Source organism: Triturus cristatus, chromosome 10, assembly GCF_964204655.1.
Source record: "Triturus cristatus chromosome 10, aTriCri1.1, whole genome shotgun sequence".
NCBI lineage: Eukaryota > Metazoa > Chordata > Amphibia > Caudata > Salamandridae > Triturus > Triturus cristatus.
The window spans coordinates 1,039,998,646-1,040,016,272 of NC_140593.1; the positions used below are offsets into that span (position 1 = coordinate 1,039,998,646).

Genomic DNA, 17,627 nt, shown 5'->3' on the forward strand with positions numbered 1-17,627 from the left:
GCTATCGCTGTTTATATGAAGTATTGTTTATCCTTTAAAAATGGACATCCTAATATCTTCAGAAGTGTGCTATTCCTAATTCCAGCCACCCCTAGCATATTGTTTATGGACAGGGATAAAACATATAAAACATTTTTTTTGTCCATTGGCAGGTAGACCCAAGCCCTGCCGAACAAACCTTTTGGCTGCCTGGTTAGGGTACCACAGCATGGTTATTAGAAAGAGGATTGTCTTCCAACAGGGCAATATTTGTATCCATGTGTATAAGTTGTTTAAAGTGCATCGATGATTCAAAGCCTTTACTGTGAGTGTGAGCGCTCTAAGAAAAAGCAGAGACTTTAAAGCTCAGCTTGCCTAAATGATAGTGCTTCCAATATAAAAATGTGTCCAAGTTTGCGAAATTGGACAATTTGTGTTTATTGCGCTTCTGGAATTTTCCGTGATTATATGTAAAGAAGAATGAATACAATAGTGGTGAATTTTCTTTTAAAATATTGCAACTTATAAAAAATGGTTTGCCAAACTGTTGTTCAATTTTAAGGAGAGCCATAAATACCATATCTTTAAGGCATCATTTAATACAACCTGTTTGATGAACGCCAACATTTATAACAAAAAGAATTAACAATGAAGAATCAGTGTGGACATTTTAAGGGCAGCATGAAAATAAATCGGGGACCCCCATTCTCAAAGAAAACCTGCTGGTTTATGTCCTCGCAAAGGTTCAGATTTCCTAGCAAACATTTGTTAATTCCATTTTCATATGAGCAGACATGAACGCATATATTTGCCCATGCAAAAATCTGCTGAATCATGGCAAATACTTTTGTTAAAATGTTTTTGTTTGTGTGTTTTTTTTCTCCAGGGGAATACCCTCAAAAATATACATTTGTCAGTGTGCACAACCTCACAGGGCATTCTGGTCCGGGAACTACCATTGTTCTCCTATTTCCTCAGTGAGTACATTTTTGGAAAGATGCAAAATCAGAGCCTTGCTAAAACCTGATATAATATGAGCCCTGGCATAAACAGAGACTTTTATCAGCGCTCTGATATTTTGGGAGCACTGCTTTACTTTGTGACCTCACTGCCTGGCCCAAATGGGACAAGTAGATATTTTTTATACAGGACAGGTACATTTCTGAAGCAACACATTCCCTGGACAAGTAGATAATTTATAAAATTCCACACCCCTGATATTCCCTTTGCCCCGTGTTTTAGAGCATGCATAAAGTTTTTCCTTTCTGCGCACTTGACCGGATCATATATAATAATCAGGGCAAGATGACTCCGTGAATTTGCACTCCATGCAGCCATCAGCAGTGTCCTGCATGTCTTGAGTTGAAATCCCAGGTTGACTCAGTCTTCTGTACATCAGAGGATGGTAGATTGATCCCCACAAATCGGGCAATTGTAAGATCTGTTAATGTTATTGCTTGTAATAGCAAAAGCGTGGAGTGGAGCACTATATAGAAATATATTAATACATTGTTACTTTTATTAATAACATTACGGTTTCCTTCCCCACACGCCAAAATGTGCTAGGTTTGTTCGTGATTTTGTATTTCAGATCAATTAATCTGGATCCAAGTTAGCATTTTAAGACAAAGCACCTATATGTTGTACATCAAAATATTGTTCTCCAGTGTAATGTGTTCAATTTATCAACTATGCAAAAATAACAGAATGAGTCATCACTTTAACCATTGACATCTGAACCTGTGACCCTAAGGGTCGAGCCAAGTCAACTTCTGGTGCTTTTGCCTAACTGAATTTCTGTAAATGTGTTAATCCTCTATGCAAGCAATACAAATCAATGAATAGTGTTTTCTTTTCCCATTTGTCAAGTTAATTACAATCGGCCGTCCCAATAATGTATGAATAGCCTGACATATAGTAATGTGATTGAGGAATGGGTGGATAGATTGACTTAAAAAAAATTTGTTAAGATTTTTTTGTCTTGCATGTGGATTAGTCCTAATTAGATAAATTATTTAAACTCCTCAATTTTAATTATACCGCCATTTAAGATCTCGAGTTATCTAATTGCTTCTAAAAGCCATATTTTTCTATGATTTTCATCAAGTGATCTATAAAATATACAATACGAAAGGTGGTAAGCCACGGTGCACAAAAATGTATGTATGTATGTATGTATTTGTTGTAGTCTAAGTAACCAATTATAATGCCGACATATAAACCCTAAAATAATTAAGATACATTGATATATTAAAAATTGTAAAGTATCATGTGTTAGGATAGTATGTATTACTGTGTGGCTGACATGTTCAAACTAAGCTTGGCAGAACATATGAAAGTCAACAGTTACCAGTACAGCTGGTAGGTATTATGAAGTTACGTATTGTAATAAAAAGCGATAGCGAATAATTGAGGGTATAGGATAGAATGGTCTTTGATTGATTGTTTTCAGTCGTAAGTGATTTGTGTCTATGATGGCTTGGGTTTGTGAAGGAAGAGCATCCTTTCATGGCTGGAGAATTATTTGTCCCAACTCTTAAAGATGAAAAAATGTGTTTTAAAAATAATTGGACAAAAAGTAAAGCACTTTTAGGCCCCACAACAATATTAGTGTGTGCCCTCCCTAAAAGAATTTTTATATATATCAAAAAATATATTTTTAAGGCTCCGGGTGGGATAACACATTTGAATTCATACGATAGGCATTTATAACATGCTGTTGCAAGATCTTAATAGTGCAGCCTGTTTCAACCACTTCTCATTGCTAACTTTCTGCAGGTTCTACATTTGACTCACAGCCCAACAAGTCAAGCACACTGTAGACAGATTCCCATAGAACAGGATTTGAAATTCAGTAAAATAACGCTCAAGCAAAGACCTTATTACTGCTTGTGATCTAAATAGTCATTCATATATATATTAAAAGTAGCATTACGACCCTGAGCCAATGATAATTATGTAGTTTATATTGTTAGATGTAGTGTTATATGTATTGTTTGTTTAGTATATTCGTGTTGTGAAACTTCTCTTTCATGCAAATATGGATGATCAAAATAAATATATTTGTCGGATCCTGTGTTTGGGTAGTACATTGAGCCCACTAATTGAAGTCTCCTTGTTACTTTCATACATTCACCGGCAAGTAATCTATCGTCAACAGTCTTTCAAACCTTTGAACTTGTAATGTTCCATCAGGCGTAATACTTTCAACATGAATTAGGAGAAACATTTTACTTTTACAATGGCTTTTTTTGTATGTTTATCTAATGAGAGACAAAGCAACCTCTCTCTGTGTCTCTGGGTGTTTGTGTGTGTTTTAACATGCACACATTTATAAACATTCAGATGAGAGATGTAAATGAAACTTGATTTTGTCAAAATGTAATTTGTGTAGGGAGGTGGTGACTGCAAGAACATTTTTTCACTGAAATTATGTTTCTTTAGGCACTGATGCCAATGTTGGTGAGCAGAGAAATAGCACCGAACCTGCAAACATTTTGTAACTTGGCCATAGCCTGCCGCAGTATGAAAGATGGAATGCAGCTGCTCGCGGACATGAAGGTGAGATTGATCAATTTGATTAGGTGCCTCCTCCTGAAGTGGAAGCTCCTTCTGTAAAATGCCTTCTCATGTGGAGTCTGTGTGAAGAATATAATTTAAGAGTTTTCGGGTATGTCACAAGCTTAAGGTAGTTCTGAAGATACTGCGTCCCAAGTCTAGAGCAAAGTGGAAACCATTTTACAGCAGTCGGTGGATCACACACACATCAGTTTTCCCAGATTAAGTCTGGTAGCAGGGAACCTCTGCACAGACAACACAGATGGTGTGGTGAATTCTACAAGGGAAATCCTTAGTAGGTAGAAGCCAGTGAATTAAACTAAGTGTATATATACGGGCAAGGACTGAAACCTAACGTGTCTCAACATGTAAATGTGCAGTCTGTGATGGGTGGGGGGAGGTGTCTGAGGGGTAGTGTTCAGCTTTAACTTAAGCACAGTGCTAGGAACACCCCTGATACAGAGGATGAGAGATGAGCTGGTAGAGGGCTGGAATATCAAAATAACTTTAGGCCATAGAAGTTTGAATTCATCATATAGGGCTTCATAGACCTATTCTGCCTGGACTCTTCAAGATGATTAATGAACATTTGCACATAAAGCATGGAAACATGCAATATTAGGATGGGATACACTTAAACATAACTTCAAATTCAAAGATAGTGCTTTATTCCTTCTTAAGTTCTGACTCCAAAATTGGCCAGATGCACCATGGTTTGTTCAAATCTAATGCTCCTTTCAATTGGAAAACAGATGGAGATAGGAGTTGAGTTTAAATGTTCTCGCTCACCCTTACCATAGTTTTCTGCAACAATATTAAGTCATTCAAAATACTTATTTCGATCACACGGATCAACAAAGCAGAAAAATCTAACACAATTTACAATTTGCTAAATAGATTTTTTTATAAACTTCCAGCTGTTGTCATAAAACAGATAATATTATTAAGACAGAGTAAAGCAGTTCATAGGCTAAACACATTTACAGTTTGCAAAACACTCCACTGGTTCCATCCCTATTATAGCTGCTTGAGAGTTGGCTACCACATCTTATAGGCACTTGGAGCGCGTTAACCAGGTTGCCATGAGAAATTTTGCCACACCGAAAACATTGGGCCTGGATGTACTGGTACTCAAAATTCTAAAAGCAACCTGGTATTTACAAGTACCAAGATTCTTGCACAGTGGAACAATCCACTTTGCTTGCAAACTACTGTACTGGGGGAAACTGATTCTCCCCCCCCCCCCCCCCCCTCTTTCTGGACATCGGTCATCACCACCCTCACCCCCTGCAGACCAGTTAGAAATAAAGGCTTTGGACGTGAGGATACCATATCTAAACTACAGATATAGTTTGCGTGCAAGAGAAGGTTCGATTCCATCGATTGATACTCAAAACTCATAGATGATTTAAAATCAATAAAAGACAATGGGAGGCTTCCTGTACTGTTTAATCTTTTCTCTGGATCACTGGCACAAAAGCCAGTAAACATCTAGACTCAACCTCTGTAAGAGAGATTTAATAGCATGAAACCAGGGGATTTTAACTGCACCCGGATGGATCATCAGATCTCTGACACCTTCATGACCGGGTTCAAGATCAGCTGTAGACCACAAACGATACCAAAACAATAACATTCAGCATTACATTTTATGCCATAGTTTTCTCTGGACAAGGTCGAGGTACAGGGGGACAAGAGGATTCGAGGATAGACCTCATAAACCTATGCTAAGCCATAGCAACGCTATTCTGATTTGAAGAGCCCCATAATTCAGCACCATAGAAAACAGACCCAATACCTTTGACGTTTTAAATGTCCAGGACAGGGGCCACCCGCCTGGAAGAAGTTCCGTGATGAACCTTCACCAGATTTACAGACTAAAGGGTAAATGTCAATTTAGCCTTCTCAATCTGAAGGGCAGGTTAGGTGTCAACTGTATGCCCAAATAATTGAAGGAGTACACAGGATCAATAGGTTTGTTTCCCACCAAAATATGTCTACTACAACGAAAATGTCTGGCCTTAAAGAAAAACATGCCTTTTGTTTTGGTACCGTTTAGCTTGAGGCCCCGCTCAGCACAGAATGAAAAAAAATGGTCCAAGAGCAGTAGTAGGCCCTGCAGTTTCTTGGAGATTAATAAAGTACCATCGGCTAAGAGAGGGGCTGGAACCCTCCTTCCCAGAGGCTTGGTGCATCACACCCCTCCTTACTTAGATGGTCAATCACCCCATTAATATACAAGGAAAAAAGTGTAGGGGCTGAAACAATGCCGTGTCTGACTCCTTGAACCACCCTAAATAGATCGGTAAGCTGTCCATCTGTACATCATCGGATCCGAGCCTTATTTCCCACATGATGTCTCACTAAAATGCTCAGTAGGGAGGGGGAAAATACCCAGGTTTTCCAGTACTCACCACATACTTGCCTGGGGGATAAGGTCAAATGCTGTGCACAGATCTACCAAAGCGACATACAGCTTTCCCCCATGGAGTGACACCTCGCACCAATGTAGATCCAAGAACCCACAGACCTGGTCCAGGGTGCTGATACTTGGGCGAAAGCCCGGCTGAAAGTCAGATAGAATACCCTCCTCAGCACTCCAGTTCTGCAGGTGATACAGTACTTGTTTGGAAACCTTTTTTGCAAAAAATCAATCAGATAATGGGGCGATAATTCGCCGACCTTGCCCGATTCCCCTTCTTTCATATAGGCAGGATATCAGCGATCTTTTACGAGGATGGATTTGCAAGGCCCGACAGTATGGCATTCAACAGAATATTTATATACTGTCCTCCGGGCCTCTGTGTTGGCTTTAAATAAATCATTTGGGATCCTGTCCAGACCCGGGGCACAGGCGGGAATACATGAATTGTTGCCATTTGGAGTCTCTGATAAGGTAAAGACAAGTGTTATTAGATTCCTGAGCAGAGACGCATTCACTCAATTTCTCATCCACCTCTATGGGTCCACTTGCAGCATCTAAGGAGCCACTGCAGCTAGCCATTGAGAACTGGGACCCGAGTATTGTAGACTATGCCACCATCAACTTAACTATAAAAAAGCAGCTGCGTCTTTGCTCCCGTACACTGGACATAGAAGCTCTTTCTGCCAGGGACTTTCATGAAACTCTATGCCTCCCACAGATTCTACAAACAACTAAGCATCATCTCACGCAGGCAGTGGGGAGCCAAACATTATACAAGATTTTAGCTACAAGATTACATCTGCTTCTAATAAAAGAACTATATCCAACCTGGAAAGCAGTTACAAATATTACTGCATGCCGACTATGCAACTATACAAGGGAGTCTTTGGCACATATACTTCTATGTTGCCCGGCTCTGCGGCAAGCCCGCCGAATCTACTTCAGGCCCATACTTCTCTCCCTGGGCACACGTACAGCAAAGGATGCCTTTTGCCAGCTCTACACCTGGGACACAGTAAAGAACATGGCCAACTTTGGCAAATTTATCTACCAAATAGGCTCCATTTTGAAAGAAAAAATGCCACACAGAGAGAACTATTGACAGTTAGACATGCTCCTCCATAACAAAAGTCTACTCAGCAAAGACTACCTCTCCAGGGACTCCTAGAATGACCTATGGTGAAATGTTATTTTTATAACTCAACCACACAGTCAGCATCAGCTGGCTACACATCCTTTTGCTGCCATGATTTTAAAGTCTGACCATGTTTTAATTTACGACATATGCTTTTTAATCTTATATTGTAATGATTTTAAGGACTCGCACAATAAATTATTTTATCAAATTAATGAATTAATTTGTTCATTCACTGTTAGAATAGAACTAGCTGAAATGATCTACCCAATCATCGGGTTGTACACAAAGATCCACCATTGTTTGAATACCAGTGGTAAATGTAGAGGCTAGACGCCAAAATGTATGGTTATCCTTAGAAATCGTGGCCTCATGAAGAGTATTTAGGAGTAGTAAAGTTAGGATTCCTAACTTTACTACTCCTAAATGCTCTTTGTGAATACCGAAAGTCGTAAAGTTAGGATTTTGGCTCGGTTTAGGAGTAGTAAAGTTAGGAATCCTAACTTTACTACTCCTAAATGCCTTTTGTGAATACCGAAAGTCGTAAAGTTAGGATTTTGTCTCCGATAACTTTTGTGAATCGGGTCCTATATGCCTATGGGAGAAGAGGACCTTGGCTCTATTGTGTTCTTCATTTAGACTTGACAATCTTTCGGCACCCACAATATCACTTCTTATGATGGAATGACACTGGCGAACAGCCCTAAACCAGTAATTAACTTTGTTTATGAGGGACTCAAGATCTTACTTCTCACCAAAGGCCAACCTGGGGACTGTTATGGGAAGTATTTGTCTCTGAGCATTCCCCTGTTGGTTTACTACATAACCATTTCTCACCACTCCCCTAAGACAGAGTGGGTGGGTATTAATTGGCGGGTAACGCTGCACAAAAGGTAACCTGCACCCCACTTCCCGCCCGCTGGCCAACACCTGTATTCCTCTTAGAAGCATCATTTCCCCCTGACAACATAGCAAATATCCCCACGGTGGGCGCTGTACTTGAGGTTTGGAGCTACAAAGTGTTGATAAGTTGTCTCTGGTATTTCCCTAGGCAGCAGTTTAGTATTTGACCTTTCGAAGGGTGACCACCTGGTTTATGGATACATGTGCATCCATCCTTTCCTGTGACAAATTTCCAGAAACAATAGTATTATACCTCGTCTTTTTCTTCGCCTCAAGGCTCACTACCACTTTCATAAGAGACACTGTTTGGTCCCTTAAATCCCCTAGAACACCCATCAAACAGCAAAGCATAGAATAACAATCCTGTGAAGGAGTTCTGGAGAGATCACTGTGAGATTCTTTGCTTACATCAGCATCACGGCAAAGAATCGAAAAACTATTTCGACATTCAATTGCTGCTTCATTAGTATCTGCCAGAGCAGTTTCAGACTTGCATGGTAGTATGGGGTCAACTTGTGTTACCTCAGACAATAGACTCTGTCCCCTCTTAAGTTTATAAAACATCTTAGGAATCTGCTTACTCGCTCCAGCTGAAGGGGAATTGCCACTAGCAGCTGGGACAGTGTTTACAATAGCCAAACACTCTGTGATAAGGTTATCAATACGGTCCAGCACGTAGTTTCCAGTGGCAGATGTCAGAGTTTTCTTTTTAGCTTTTGAAGATAAGGGCGCTCCTTCTCCTGCTTTCCTCTTCCCCATTGTAATGTTGCGGAGGAGTCTTAATCAAAATTCCACTGTAGCACCACAGAATTAATAAAAACACTATAAAATAGCAAACAATATAACAGCAGGAGATTATGGGACTCATACTCCCTAGTGGACGCGTCCCTGCGACTTCCCAATCATCCTGTGTAGCAGATGACAGCATATAGCCCAGGGCACAAGTAAAACACAATGGAGCACCACCTTGGGTCAGGAGTCAGCAAGTACTTGAAGAGAGTGGCCACAACGTTCAAAATGAAAGGCCCCAGATGTGAGAAAGTGCCCTCTTTCTTGCATGGTATGCCCCCACTTTTTGCTGAATTGATGATGTACTTTGACTGAGTATGCCCTGGGCTCCTGCCAACCAGGTACCCAGGGCTTGTGTTCCTTCCCTAAAACTGCATTGAAGCCTAAGCCCAATTGGCATCTCTGGCCACATGTCAGCCCCTGGTAAATGGTACCATAGGTACCCAGGGCACTGTGACCAGAGAAGGCCCCTAAGGGCTGCCACACTTAGTGTGCCACCCTTAGAGGCCCTGTACCCTGACACATTCACACTGCCTTTGCAGGCTGAGTGTCTGGGTGCAGAACAAAACAAAGAGACGACATGGCACACATCCCTGTGTGCCATGCCCACAAACCACTGCCCTGGCATACATCAGTCACCCCTCTAGCTGGGTGCCCTAAGCCAGTGGTGAGGGTACAGGTGCATGAGCGCTGTACCCCTACAGTGCCCAGGTCCAGTCCTGGGCCCTGTAAGTGCAGTGTTGCCATTAAGAGTATATGGTGCTGGGAGGTCGACATTACAAACTTCACAACACCATAATGGCTGCACCAAAGACTGGAAAGTTTGGTATCAAACTTCTCAGCACATTAAATCCACACTGATGCCAGTGTGGGATTTAATGTAAAATGCACGCCAGAGGGCATCTTAGAGATGCCCCCTGAAACTAACCAATAACCAGCGTCCTGACTGAGAGGCTGCCCAGGCTGCCACACAGCAAACATGTTGCTGGACCCCTGGATCGAGAGCCATTCGCTCTTGTGGGCCTGCAACAATGCACATCCTGGGGCGAGGTGCTAGGCCTCCTCCCCCAGGATGGGAAGGGGAAGCTTCAAAGGCATGCCGCCTTTGTGAGCTTCTCCAGACCACTTGCTGTACTCAGCAACTGGCCCCCTCCGGTTCTGACCCCCACTCTGGCGGGAAGATTGGCGGGAAAACCAAAGTGAGGAAAGGGGGTGTGCCAGCCTCTGCCAACCCCACGCCTCAGTTGGGGGAGGCGAGGCGAAGCACAACTCCTGGCTCTCACCATCTTGAGGATGGGGAGCCTTACCCAATCAGGACTAGGCTCCTGCCCCCCTCCCACTGGAGAGTGGCAGGATAGGGGGAGTACCCACCCCAGGGAAGGGACCCATTGGTCCCTGACCTTTACCTACCTGTAACACCCCTAAATTTAGTATTTAGGAGCACCCTGAACCTTCCTTCCTCAGATCCTGATTCCGAAACTACAAGAAGAACAAGAAGAAAGAAGACCAGCCGTGCAGCTGCTAACAAGAGGATGACACCAACTGACTTGGCCCCAGCCCTACCGGCTTGTCGACCCTCGAACCTGCTCCTGCTAAACCCCGGCATCTCCAGTGGTCAGCAACCTCGAAAACCCCTGAGGACCTGACTGCCTTGCTCATCTAAAGACTGGGACTCCCACGAGCGGTGGTTCTGCTCAAACAGCAATAACCCCTGGTGCCAGCCAGGAACCGCGAATCCAGCACACTCTGCACCCGCCGAGCCCGGCCTGTGCCTGAGTGACCAAAGACCACGAGGACGTCCCCCCGGCGACTGTGACCAAGAATCAAGCACCCAAGGACCCTCCTTGACGCTCCTGGCGACGCCTGCAGCCTCAACACCAGGGATCCCTCCAACCGCGACCAGCAGAGGGTAAGATTTCCTGACACCAAAAGACACCCCTGCACCCGGCGCACCACGGCCCCCTGTGCCCAACTCCTGGGTGTCTACCCAACCTACAGCTTCCCAACTTACCTCTCGAAGTGGTGGTCGCACCTGAAGAATCTCCGTCCCCGAGCCTGCAGCCTTTGTTCGCCTCACAGCTTTCCCATTGAAACCCATTGGGCGCCCGAAGGCCCAAAATCACCCTGCACCCAGCCGCCCGAGTGCCCCTGGAAGCGCAGCATCTGTTCTATTCTACTTCCCCACTTGCCCTGTGTAAGTGACCAGGAGCTCCGCTCCCACAGCCGCGTGGCCTGCTGCTAGCAGCCACCAACCAAACGCCCCCTGCCCGCCATAGGCTAACATTGGGCCTACTCACTCTGCACCCGGCTGCCCCTGTGCCGCTGAGGGTGTAACGACTGTACCAACCTGAACCTGGGAGACCCCTGAGTCTTGCCCCAGAACCTTAACTCTGCCAGTTGAGTACTTACCTGAAAGCCGATAACTTGCATTTTCTCCATAGGGTAACATTGACTGGTTTTCACTTGAAGTGTTGAGTTTTGAAACGTTAAAATATTCACTAAAAATAACCCGATCAACGAAAACGATATTACTCACCTGTTACCAGGAGAGATCCCAGTGCTGGACCTAAGTACCCAACTGTGATTTTCCGATAACCTAACTTTCCTCCATAGGATAACATTGACTGGTTTTTGCCAGAAATTCTTCTAAGTTTCGATTTTTGCAACTTACAAATATTCCTTAAAAATCGCCTGTATAACAAAAACGATTTCCTTCAACTGTTTTCAGGAAATGCACCAGGGCTGAATCCAGCCCTGAGTAAATGTTATTACAGTTTGCTTAAAATTCCCATCAAGCTCAATGTTATTATTGTGTTAAGTTTGTGTTGCATATTGCAACCCCTGTACCTATTGCATTCAAAAGTCTACTGCTCATTGAAAGTATTCAACTGTAGCATTTCATTCTGAGAAAGTATTTTTATACAAACCTGTGGTTCTAAAATAAAACAACAGTATATTTTATATACAAATCAATTGGCCTAGAGTTCAGTTCTTGAGTGTGTGAGACCATTTGCTGACTGAGTGTGTACATCAAATGCTTTACACTGTCCTCTGATACTGCCTTACTGCTCGACCTAGCTACCATTTTAGAGGGTAAGGTTCTATCTAACTTTAAACTCTGCCAAACCTCTGGGGACTGTTGGACTGTGTACACCCTGTACCTTACCTTGGTGCAGTATATACAGAGCCACTTTCTTACACCAGATAACTCTTTCGCTTCCTAAAGTAAGATGTACTAGGAGCAGGTGCGGAGGAGCACACAGCGGGGAATAAGCGGCACCAAGGACCTAGCTGGGCCGCTTCTTCCCTCTTCTGGCTCGACCGTCAGGAGAGCGCTAAAGCCCTTCCCACGCCCCCAATGCCTAGTACTGCTGCAATGAGAGATTTGTTTCTTTTCTTTTCCAAGGGGCTTTGCAAGCTCAAGAGGGGCCCCTGCTGCTTCCACTGCTGTCACGCCTTGTCAGGGCCGCTGTTTGACTGCCGACTATCTGCCTGGAGCCTTACTGTAGCTTTAGCTCCCAGTCCTGACTCACTGCATCAAAGCCTTTCTGACTTTAGCCTTGAGGCTCGGCTGCTGGTGAGATGCCGGAGAAGTACATCAATTACACCAAAGCCTCGAGGAACCGCAACCTGTCCAGAGTTAGGGTCACAGAGTTGAGAGCCAGCCAGCCAATCCGGTCGCAGCTCACTTCGGCGGGCTCGGCGGCTACAATATTCATTAGTACTAAGGATTGTGAGTAACGGTGGACTAATTCCTTTGATGAGGCAATATATGCACCATTCCATGTCTGAAGGAATGTAAAAAGCTTCAAGATCTCTACCTTTTCTTCCAAATGTACAACTCCAACACCACTGCATAACATTCATTTTGTACTGAGGTTGTTCTAGTTTTAAATACGCCTTTATGAAGTTTAGTTTGCAAAACGTTGTGTATGGGTTTAAGTTTACACCATTACCAAATGAGATGTCTAAAAGCTACACAAGAAGGAGGCAGCCAGTAAAGAGAAAAAGAGCTTTTCATTACTAAGTCTTGCTCCGCTGACAATCACCCACAATACTACACAAATTAAAAGGGTAGTGAAGCACACTGGTCTTGATACCAGAGTCTCGCAAGGATTGTCTCAGAAACCCTCAACCACAATTCACAGCCAGCAGTGTGTATAACCACTACCAGAGTGATATAGTTGACAGGGTCATCACCGAGTCTCCCATCTGGGAACTGAGTTCTCCAGATGAGTAACGTGTCCATCAGGAGGGTCTTTGTCTCTATGAAGGTAATGGTGAGATCTATACAATGAAATAAAATTACCTCCTATGCCTAAAAAAAATATTGAATGTGAAAAAAGGGATGGGGTAGGGTTAAAAACAGAGATGTTGTTTGGAGATATTACCAATCCTTTAACATCCAGTAATCTAGTCTACATGTTTCGGCCATCTGAGCCTCTGTGGGTCAGTTGCTGCTTACCCCCAGCAACTGACCTACATAGGCTCTGATGCCTGCTTGGGTTTTGAGATATATTGTGTCATCATTAACCAGATGGGCTCTTTTAATAAAAAATTCGGACCTTTTAAATTAACTATCTATGAAGTATGCAAGTATGGCGGATGGGATGATTTTGGCTTGTTTGACAGTTTTAACTGAATATAGTAGCTAGGAACATTCTTCTTCACTCGATTTTTCTTCACTTCCTCACTTAACAGCCCCGATTTCTCCCTCTACCCCTTTCCTAATTTGAGCTGTGCTGCATGTTTCGGACAATGTGTATTTGATCAGCCCTATCCCATTTAACTGCATAAACTAAAGCCTTGTCCCGGGTAAATACCCTTCTTTAGCTCCCTTGCTTTTTTTATTGTTTCTGTGTTAACTGTCTGTAGTGACATTTTCGTTCGACTCATGGCCATAACTGTTAGCCTATTTGCTTATTTAAGAAGTGTTTTTTTTAATGTGAAATGTCTGTATATTTGCTGATCCCGTTGAATCTACTGTACCAACTGGAATTTTAATGCTCATGTAAAGCGCTCTGCTACCCCCGGGACTTAAAGCGCTATATAACACTTTTCAAATAAATAAATTCTGCAATCTGTTTGTATTTTACCAGACATTGGAGATATCACCAAACAGCCACATCTACAGCGCTCTTATCAATGCAGCTGTTAAGAAACTCGACTATGAGTACCTCATCGCGATCATCCGAGACATGAAAATAAATAGCATCCCTCCAAATGAGGTGGTCATTCGCCAGCTGGAGTTTGCTGCACAATATCCACCTAACTTTGATCGGGTAGGTACCACAACAAGCTTAACCACAGAAAGAGGCTGTCTCAATGTTTATTTACTTATTTGTTTATCAGGTTTATGAAGGCATTGTGAACAGCTAAGTGCATCAATGCAGCCAGGGTCCAAGTGTTAATTAGAGAATATACTTACTCATTCCTCAAAGTAAAGATCTAAAGTGTATTACTCCGCATTTGTCTGTGGAATTTCACCCAATAGACCTATGTCCATTACTTCCATAAATTGACTTTCCTTTACCTTACCTAAGAATCACCAACCTTTTCCTTTCTAAGTTCTGCCAGGTTTCAAAACACTACTCTTTTTTTGTAAAACCACAAAAAGCAAGTAAACTGCCAAACATCAACAATGCTATTGAAAAAGAAAACCCTTTCTGTGGGGTTGGACTGGCCGATAGGGAAATCTGGCCGTTACAGAATGGCTGGTCGGGCAGGATAGTTTGTGGGCTTGTTTTGCGGCTGTGTGTTTGCCAGTTTTGCAGTGTTGTGGGCCGGTTTTGTGGCCACACACATGGAAGGCATATTGGTGAAACAGCAATGGGGCTCTAATATAACAATCATATGACTCGTAACAGTGCAATACTTGCACTGCAATACTGCAGTGCTGTGGCCTAGTGCTGGACAGCCTTATGCCATGCTGTCACTCGCTACCTTTCCGTACGGTTTTCTAGGGACAATGACTATAGAACATGCAGATGACCCCTTGTATTGATAAGACTTTTGAGGGTAGAAGAATAGGGGTATGTTGATGTTTTTATCTTTTTGCTAGGGAGTGAGTTTCACTGATGCATTCCCTTAATATATTACCACAAACATTGGCTGAAGCAGGGGCAAATGTGTGCAGTCACACATCCATCACGAGCTGTTCAGATAGCAGGTGTTAAAAGCATTCAGAGTTGCCTCAATTTCAAAATGCAGGCCACATATTTTGTATACCAGAGTTACTAAACTTTTATTTGGTGCCCAAGCCCATCATATGTCCCAGTCCGATCCTGCCTTTCAGCCATGTGTAGGCCATTTTCTAACCCCTGCACAGCCATAGAGACCATGTTCTAGGTATTCTGCTGTCCATTACGCTAGTGATTTGGGTGGGGGGTGGAAGTGAGTACTGGCTTCTCTTTTGCCTTTTGTAGCTAGACTGTTTGGTATTGCATATAATATGACTACTATAGTAGTCATGGCAGAGCACCACTTTGCTTTGTGCATGGTACTCCAAGGCAGCCACTATTCCCTCCATTTGCCCTCTCTCAGAAGGAAGGTATAGTAAGAACACCTGACCTTTCCATTATACATCATGGAAGGGACACTGAAAGTTGTGGCGTGTAGATGTTTTACCTTTTTGGTTGTTATTATAGCTTATCTTGTTCTACCAGCTAAACCTAATTCCTATGTTCATTTCCCACGATTTAAGGTTAGATAAATATATTTATACTGTGCAACTTACAGTGTCTACCATTTCTAGGCGCTGCTATAGTAATTGTTAATACTTTAGTTGACTCCTAAGTAGGTGTGCATCTGCAAAATTCCAATATTGTCTTGCTTGCAGGGCAGAATTTGCAACCAATGATTTTCACTTCCAACGATTTCCAGCTATCCAGTTGTTGAAAGGATGAAGTGTGCATTGCTTACAGAATGTGTGGGCCAATCAGGAATGCCAAAATACCTGTACATTTATTCTTAAACTCCAACAAAAAAACAGTAAGATTTTTATCTCCACAGATAGTGGCCATCATGAAATTCAGATGCTCCTCAAAGGGTGAACCTAAATTTCCATACATTATGGACCTGTCATTAGTCATTATTTGAAAAAATGTAAATCCAGTATTTGTAAAGCGCACAGCTAACCGTAGGCATCCCAGCGCTGGGGCCGTCGGGAAGATTAAGCGAGCTATTGCCCATAGTCACATGGTGCTGGACTGACCTGCCGTCTGTGACTGAACCGTGATCCCCAGCTCCCGGCGTCAGTCACCCTGGCCGCTGCGCCACACCTCTTCCCTAAAGCAGAAAAACAGTTGTATTTTATTGTATTATTAAGCACATAAGTAGCGAGTCATTTTGCAGCATTGGCTTTGCTTGTCTTGAAGCCAATGTATTTGTGCTTGGGTAGTAAACTGTTTTCTAAAATGTTTTTTTCGGTTTTAATTTAACTGTGATCCTTTATTGTATTTACATTAAATTTCTCTTTTTATATTTTAGTACAAGGAGAAAAACCCCTACCTGGAGAAGATTGATGGTTTCCGGGCATATTACTTCCGGTGGTTGAAGTCAATGCCTGCTGAGGAGACCCCACACCCTTGGGCAAAATATAGAATTCCCAAGCAGACCTCTAAGCCCCGTGAAATCGATAAAGACTTTGAATGAAGGCGGCATCTCTCGGACCTTTGTAAACTGTTTGGAGACTGTATTTTTGCCCAGAAACTGTGTCAGATATTTAAATATCCTTAAGCACATGCTAAAGTCCACAGATTTTCATCAGATATCTAAAAGACCCTCTTGACCTTACTAGATCAAATGACTAATAACCATGCGCCTAACATCCCTCTGTTTATAGAGTTGCTATCAGGTTTCATTAGAGAATTCTCAGTGTCTCCAAGTAAAATGTATCTCAATTTGAATTTATTTATTGTATGCCTCAACAAAAAATGTACATCAAAAGAATGCTAACCATGGCAAAGTCATAAAGAATAAACGTACACTATAGAATACTAAGTCAGCTTCCTTTTTTAGCACTTTGTCTATCTAATCACCCCTGTTCCCGACTCACAGACCATGTAAGGAAGTCAGCCGAAAGATGGGAAAAGTGCACAGGAAACCACTAGTTGTAGAAAAGATAACTGATTTAATTTGGGATAACCTGCAAAGCAATTGATTTTATTTGAACTTCTATTCTAGGAATTGAAGCTGCATTGTGTAGTGGCCGCAGAAATCTTTGGACCATACACATGTAAGAGGGACATTTAGCAAGTTCAGGATACTAATGAATGATCATTCGGCAATGGTAAAATCAACTGACTAATCCAGTAATCATTCATGCTGGTATGAAGGTGATATGACCTTGGAGAAGAATCAGAAGTGTCCGAAATGTATAGCAAAGCTGGATGATTATCGTTTATAGGCATCTAACCAACAGGCCCATGGACATACAACTTGGCTGGGCATCTAACCAACAGGCCCATGGACATACAACTTGGCAGGGTAACTAACCAACAGGCCCATGGTCATACAACTTGTTTAGCCCTATGACTGCTTGAAGATATTGTTTTTATAGCAAAGCCTGAATTTGATTTGATTGTAGTCTTAAATACAGTGGTAGAGAGTTACACATATATAAGCCTTGTACGTGGAGGGTCCAGCCTCCTAATTTCTTTAGGTGAGTTAGCGAGAAGAAAAATAAGTCTTGCTTGGCAGACCTTATGCATCTGGTAGAAAGATGGGAGAAGAACAGAATAGCCAGGTAGTTTGGCATTCTACCATGTATGGCTTTAAGGATCAGATAGATTTGAAAATCACTCTTTCCAATATTAGAAGACAGTAGAGAGATTTCAG

General features: G+C 42.5%; 1 protein-coding gene across 1 annotated transcript in view; it reads left to right on the forward strand.

Annotated features, from left to right (window-relative positions):
- The window catches only part of PTCD1 (pentatricopeptide repeat domain 1), a 69,949-nt gene extending 53,159 nt beyond the window's left edge, over positions 1–16,790 (forward strand). Inside the window, exons 7-9 of the mRNA XM_085629124.1 lie at positions 3,424–3,540; positions 13,889–14,071; positions 16,278–16,790. Coding sequence (XP_085485250.1) covers positions 3,424–3,540; positions 13,889–14,071; positions 16,278–16,442 — 465 coding nt within the window. The 3' untranslated portion in view covers positions 16,443–16,790. The remainder of the gene's footprint in view (positions 1–3,423; positions 3,541–13,888; positions 14,072–16,277) is intronic.
- The last annotated feature ends 837 nt before the right edge of the window (positions 16,791–17,627 follow it).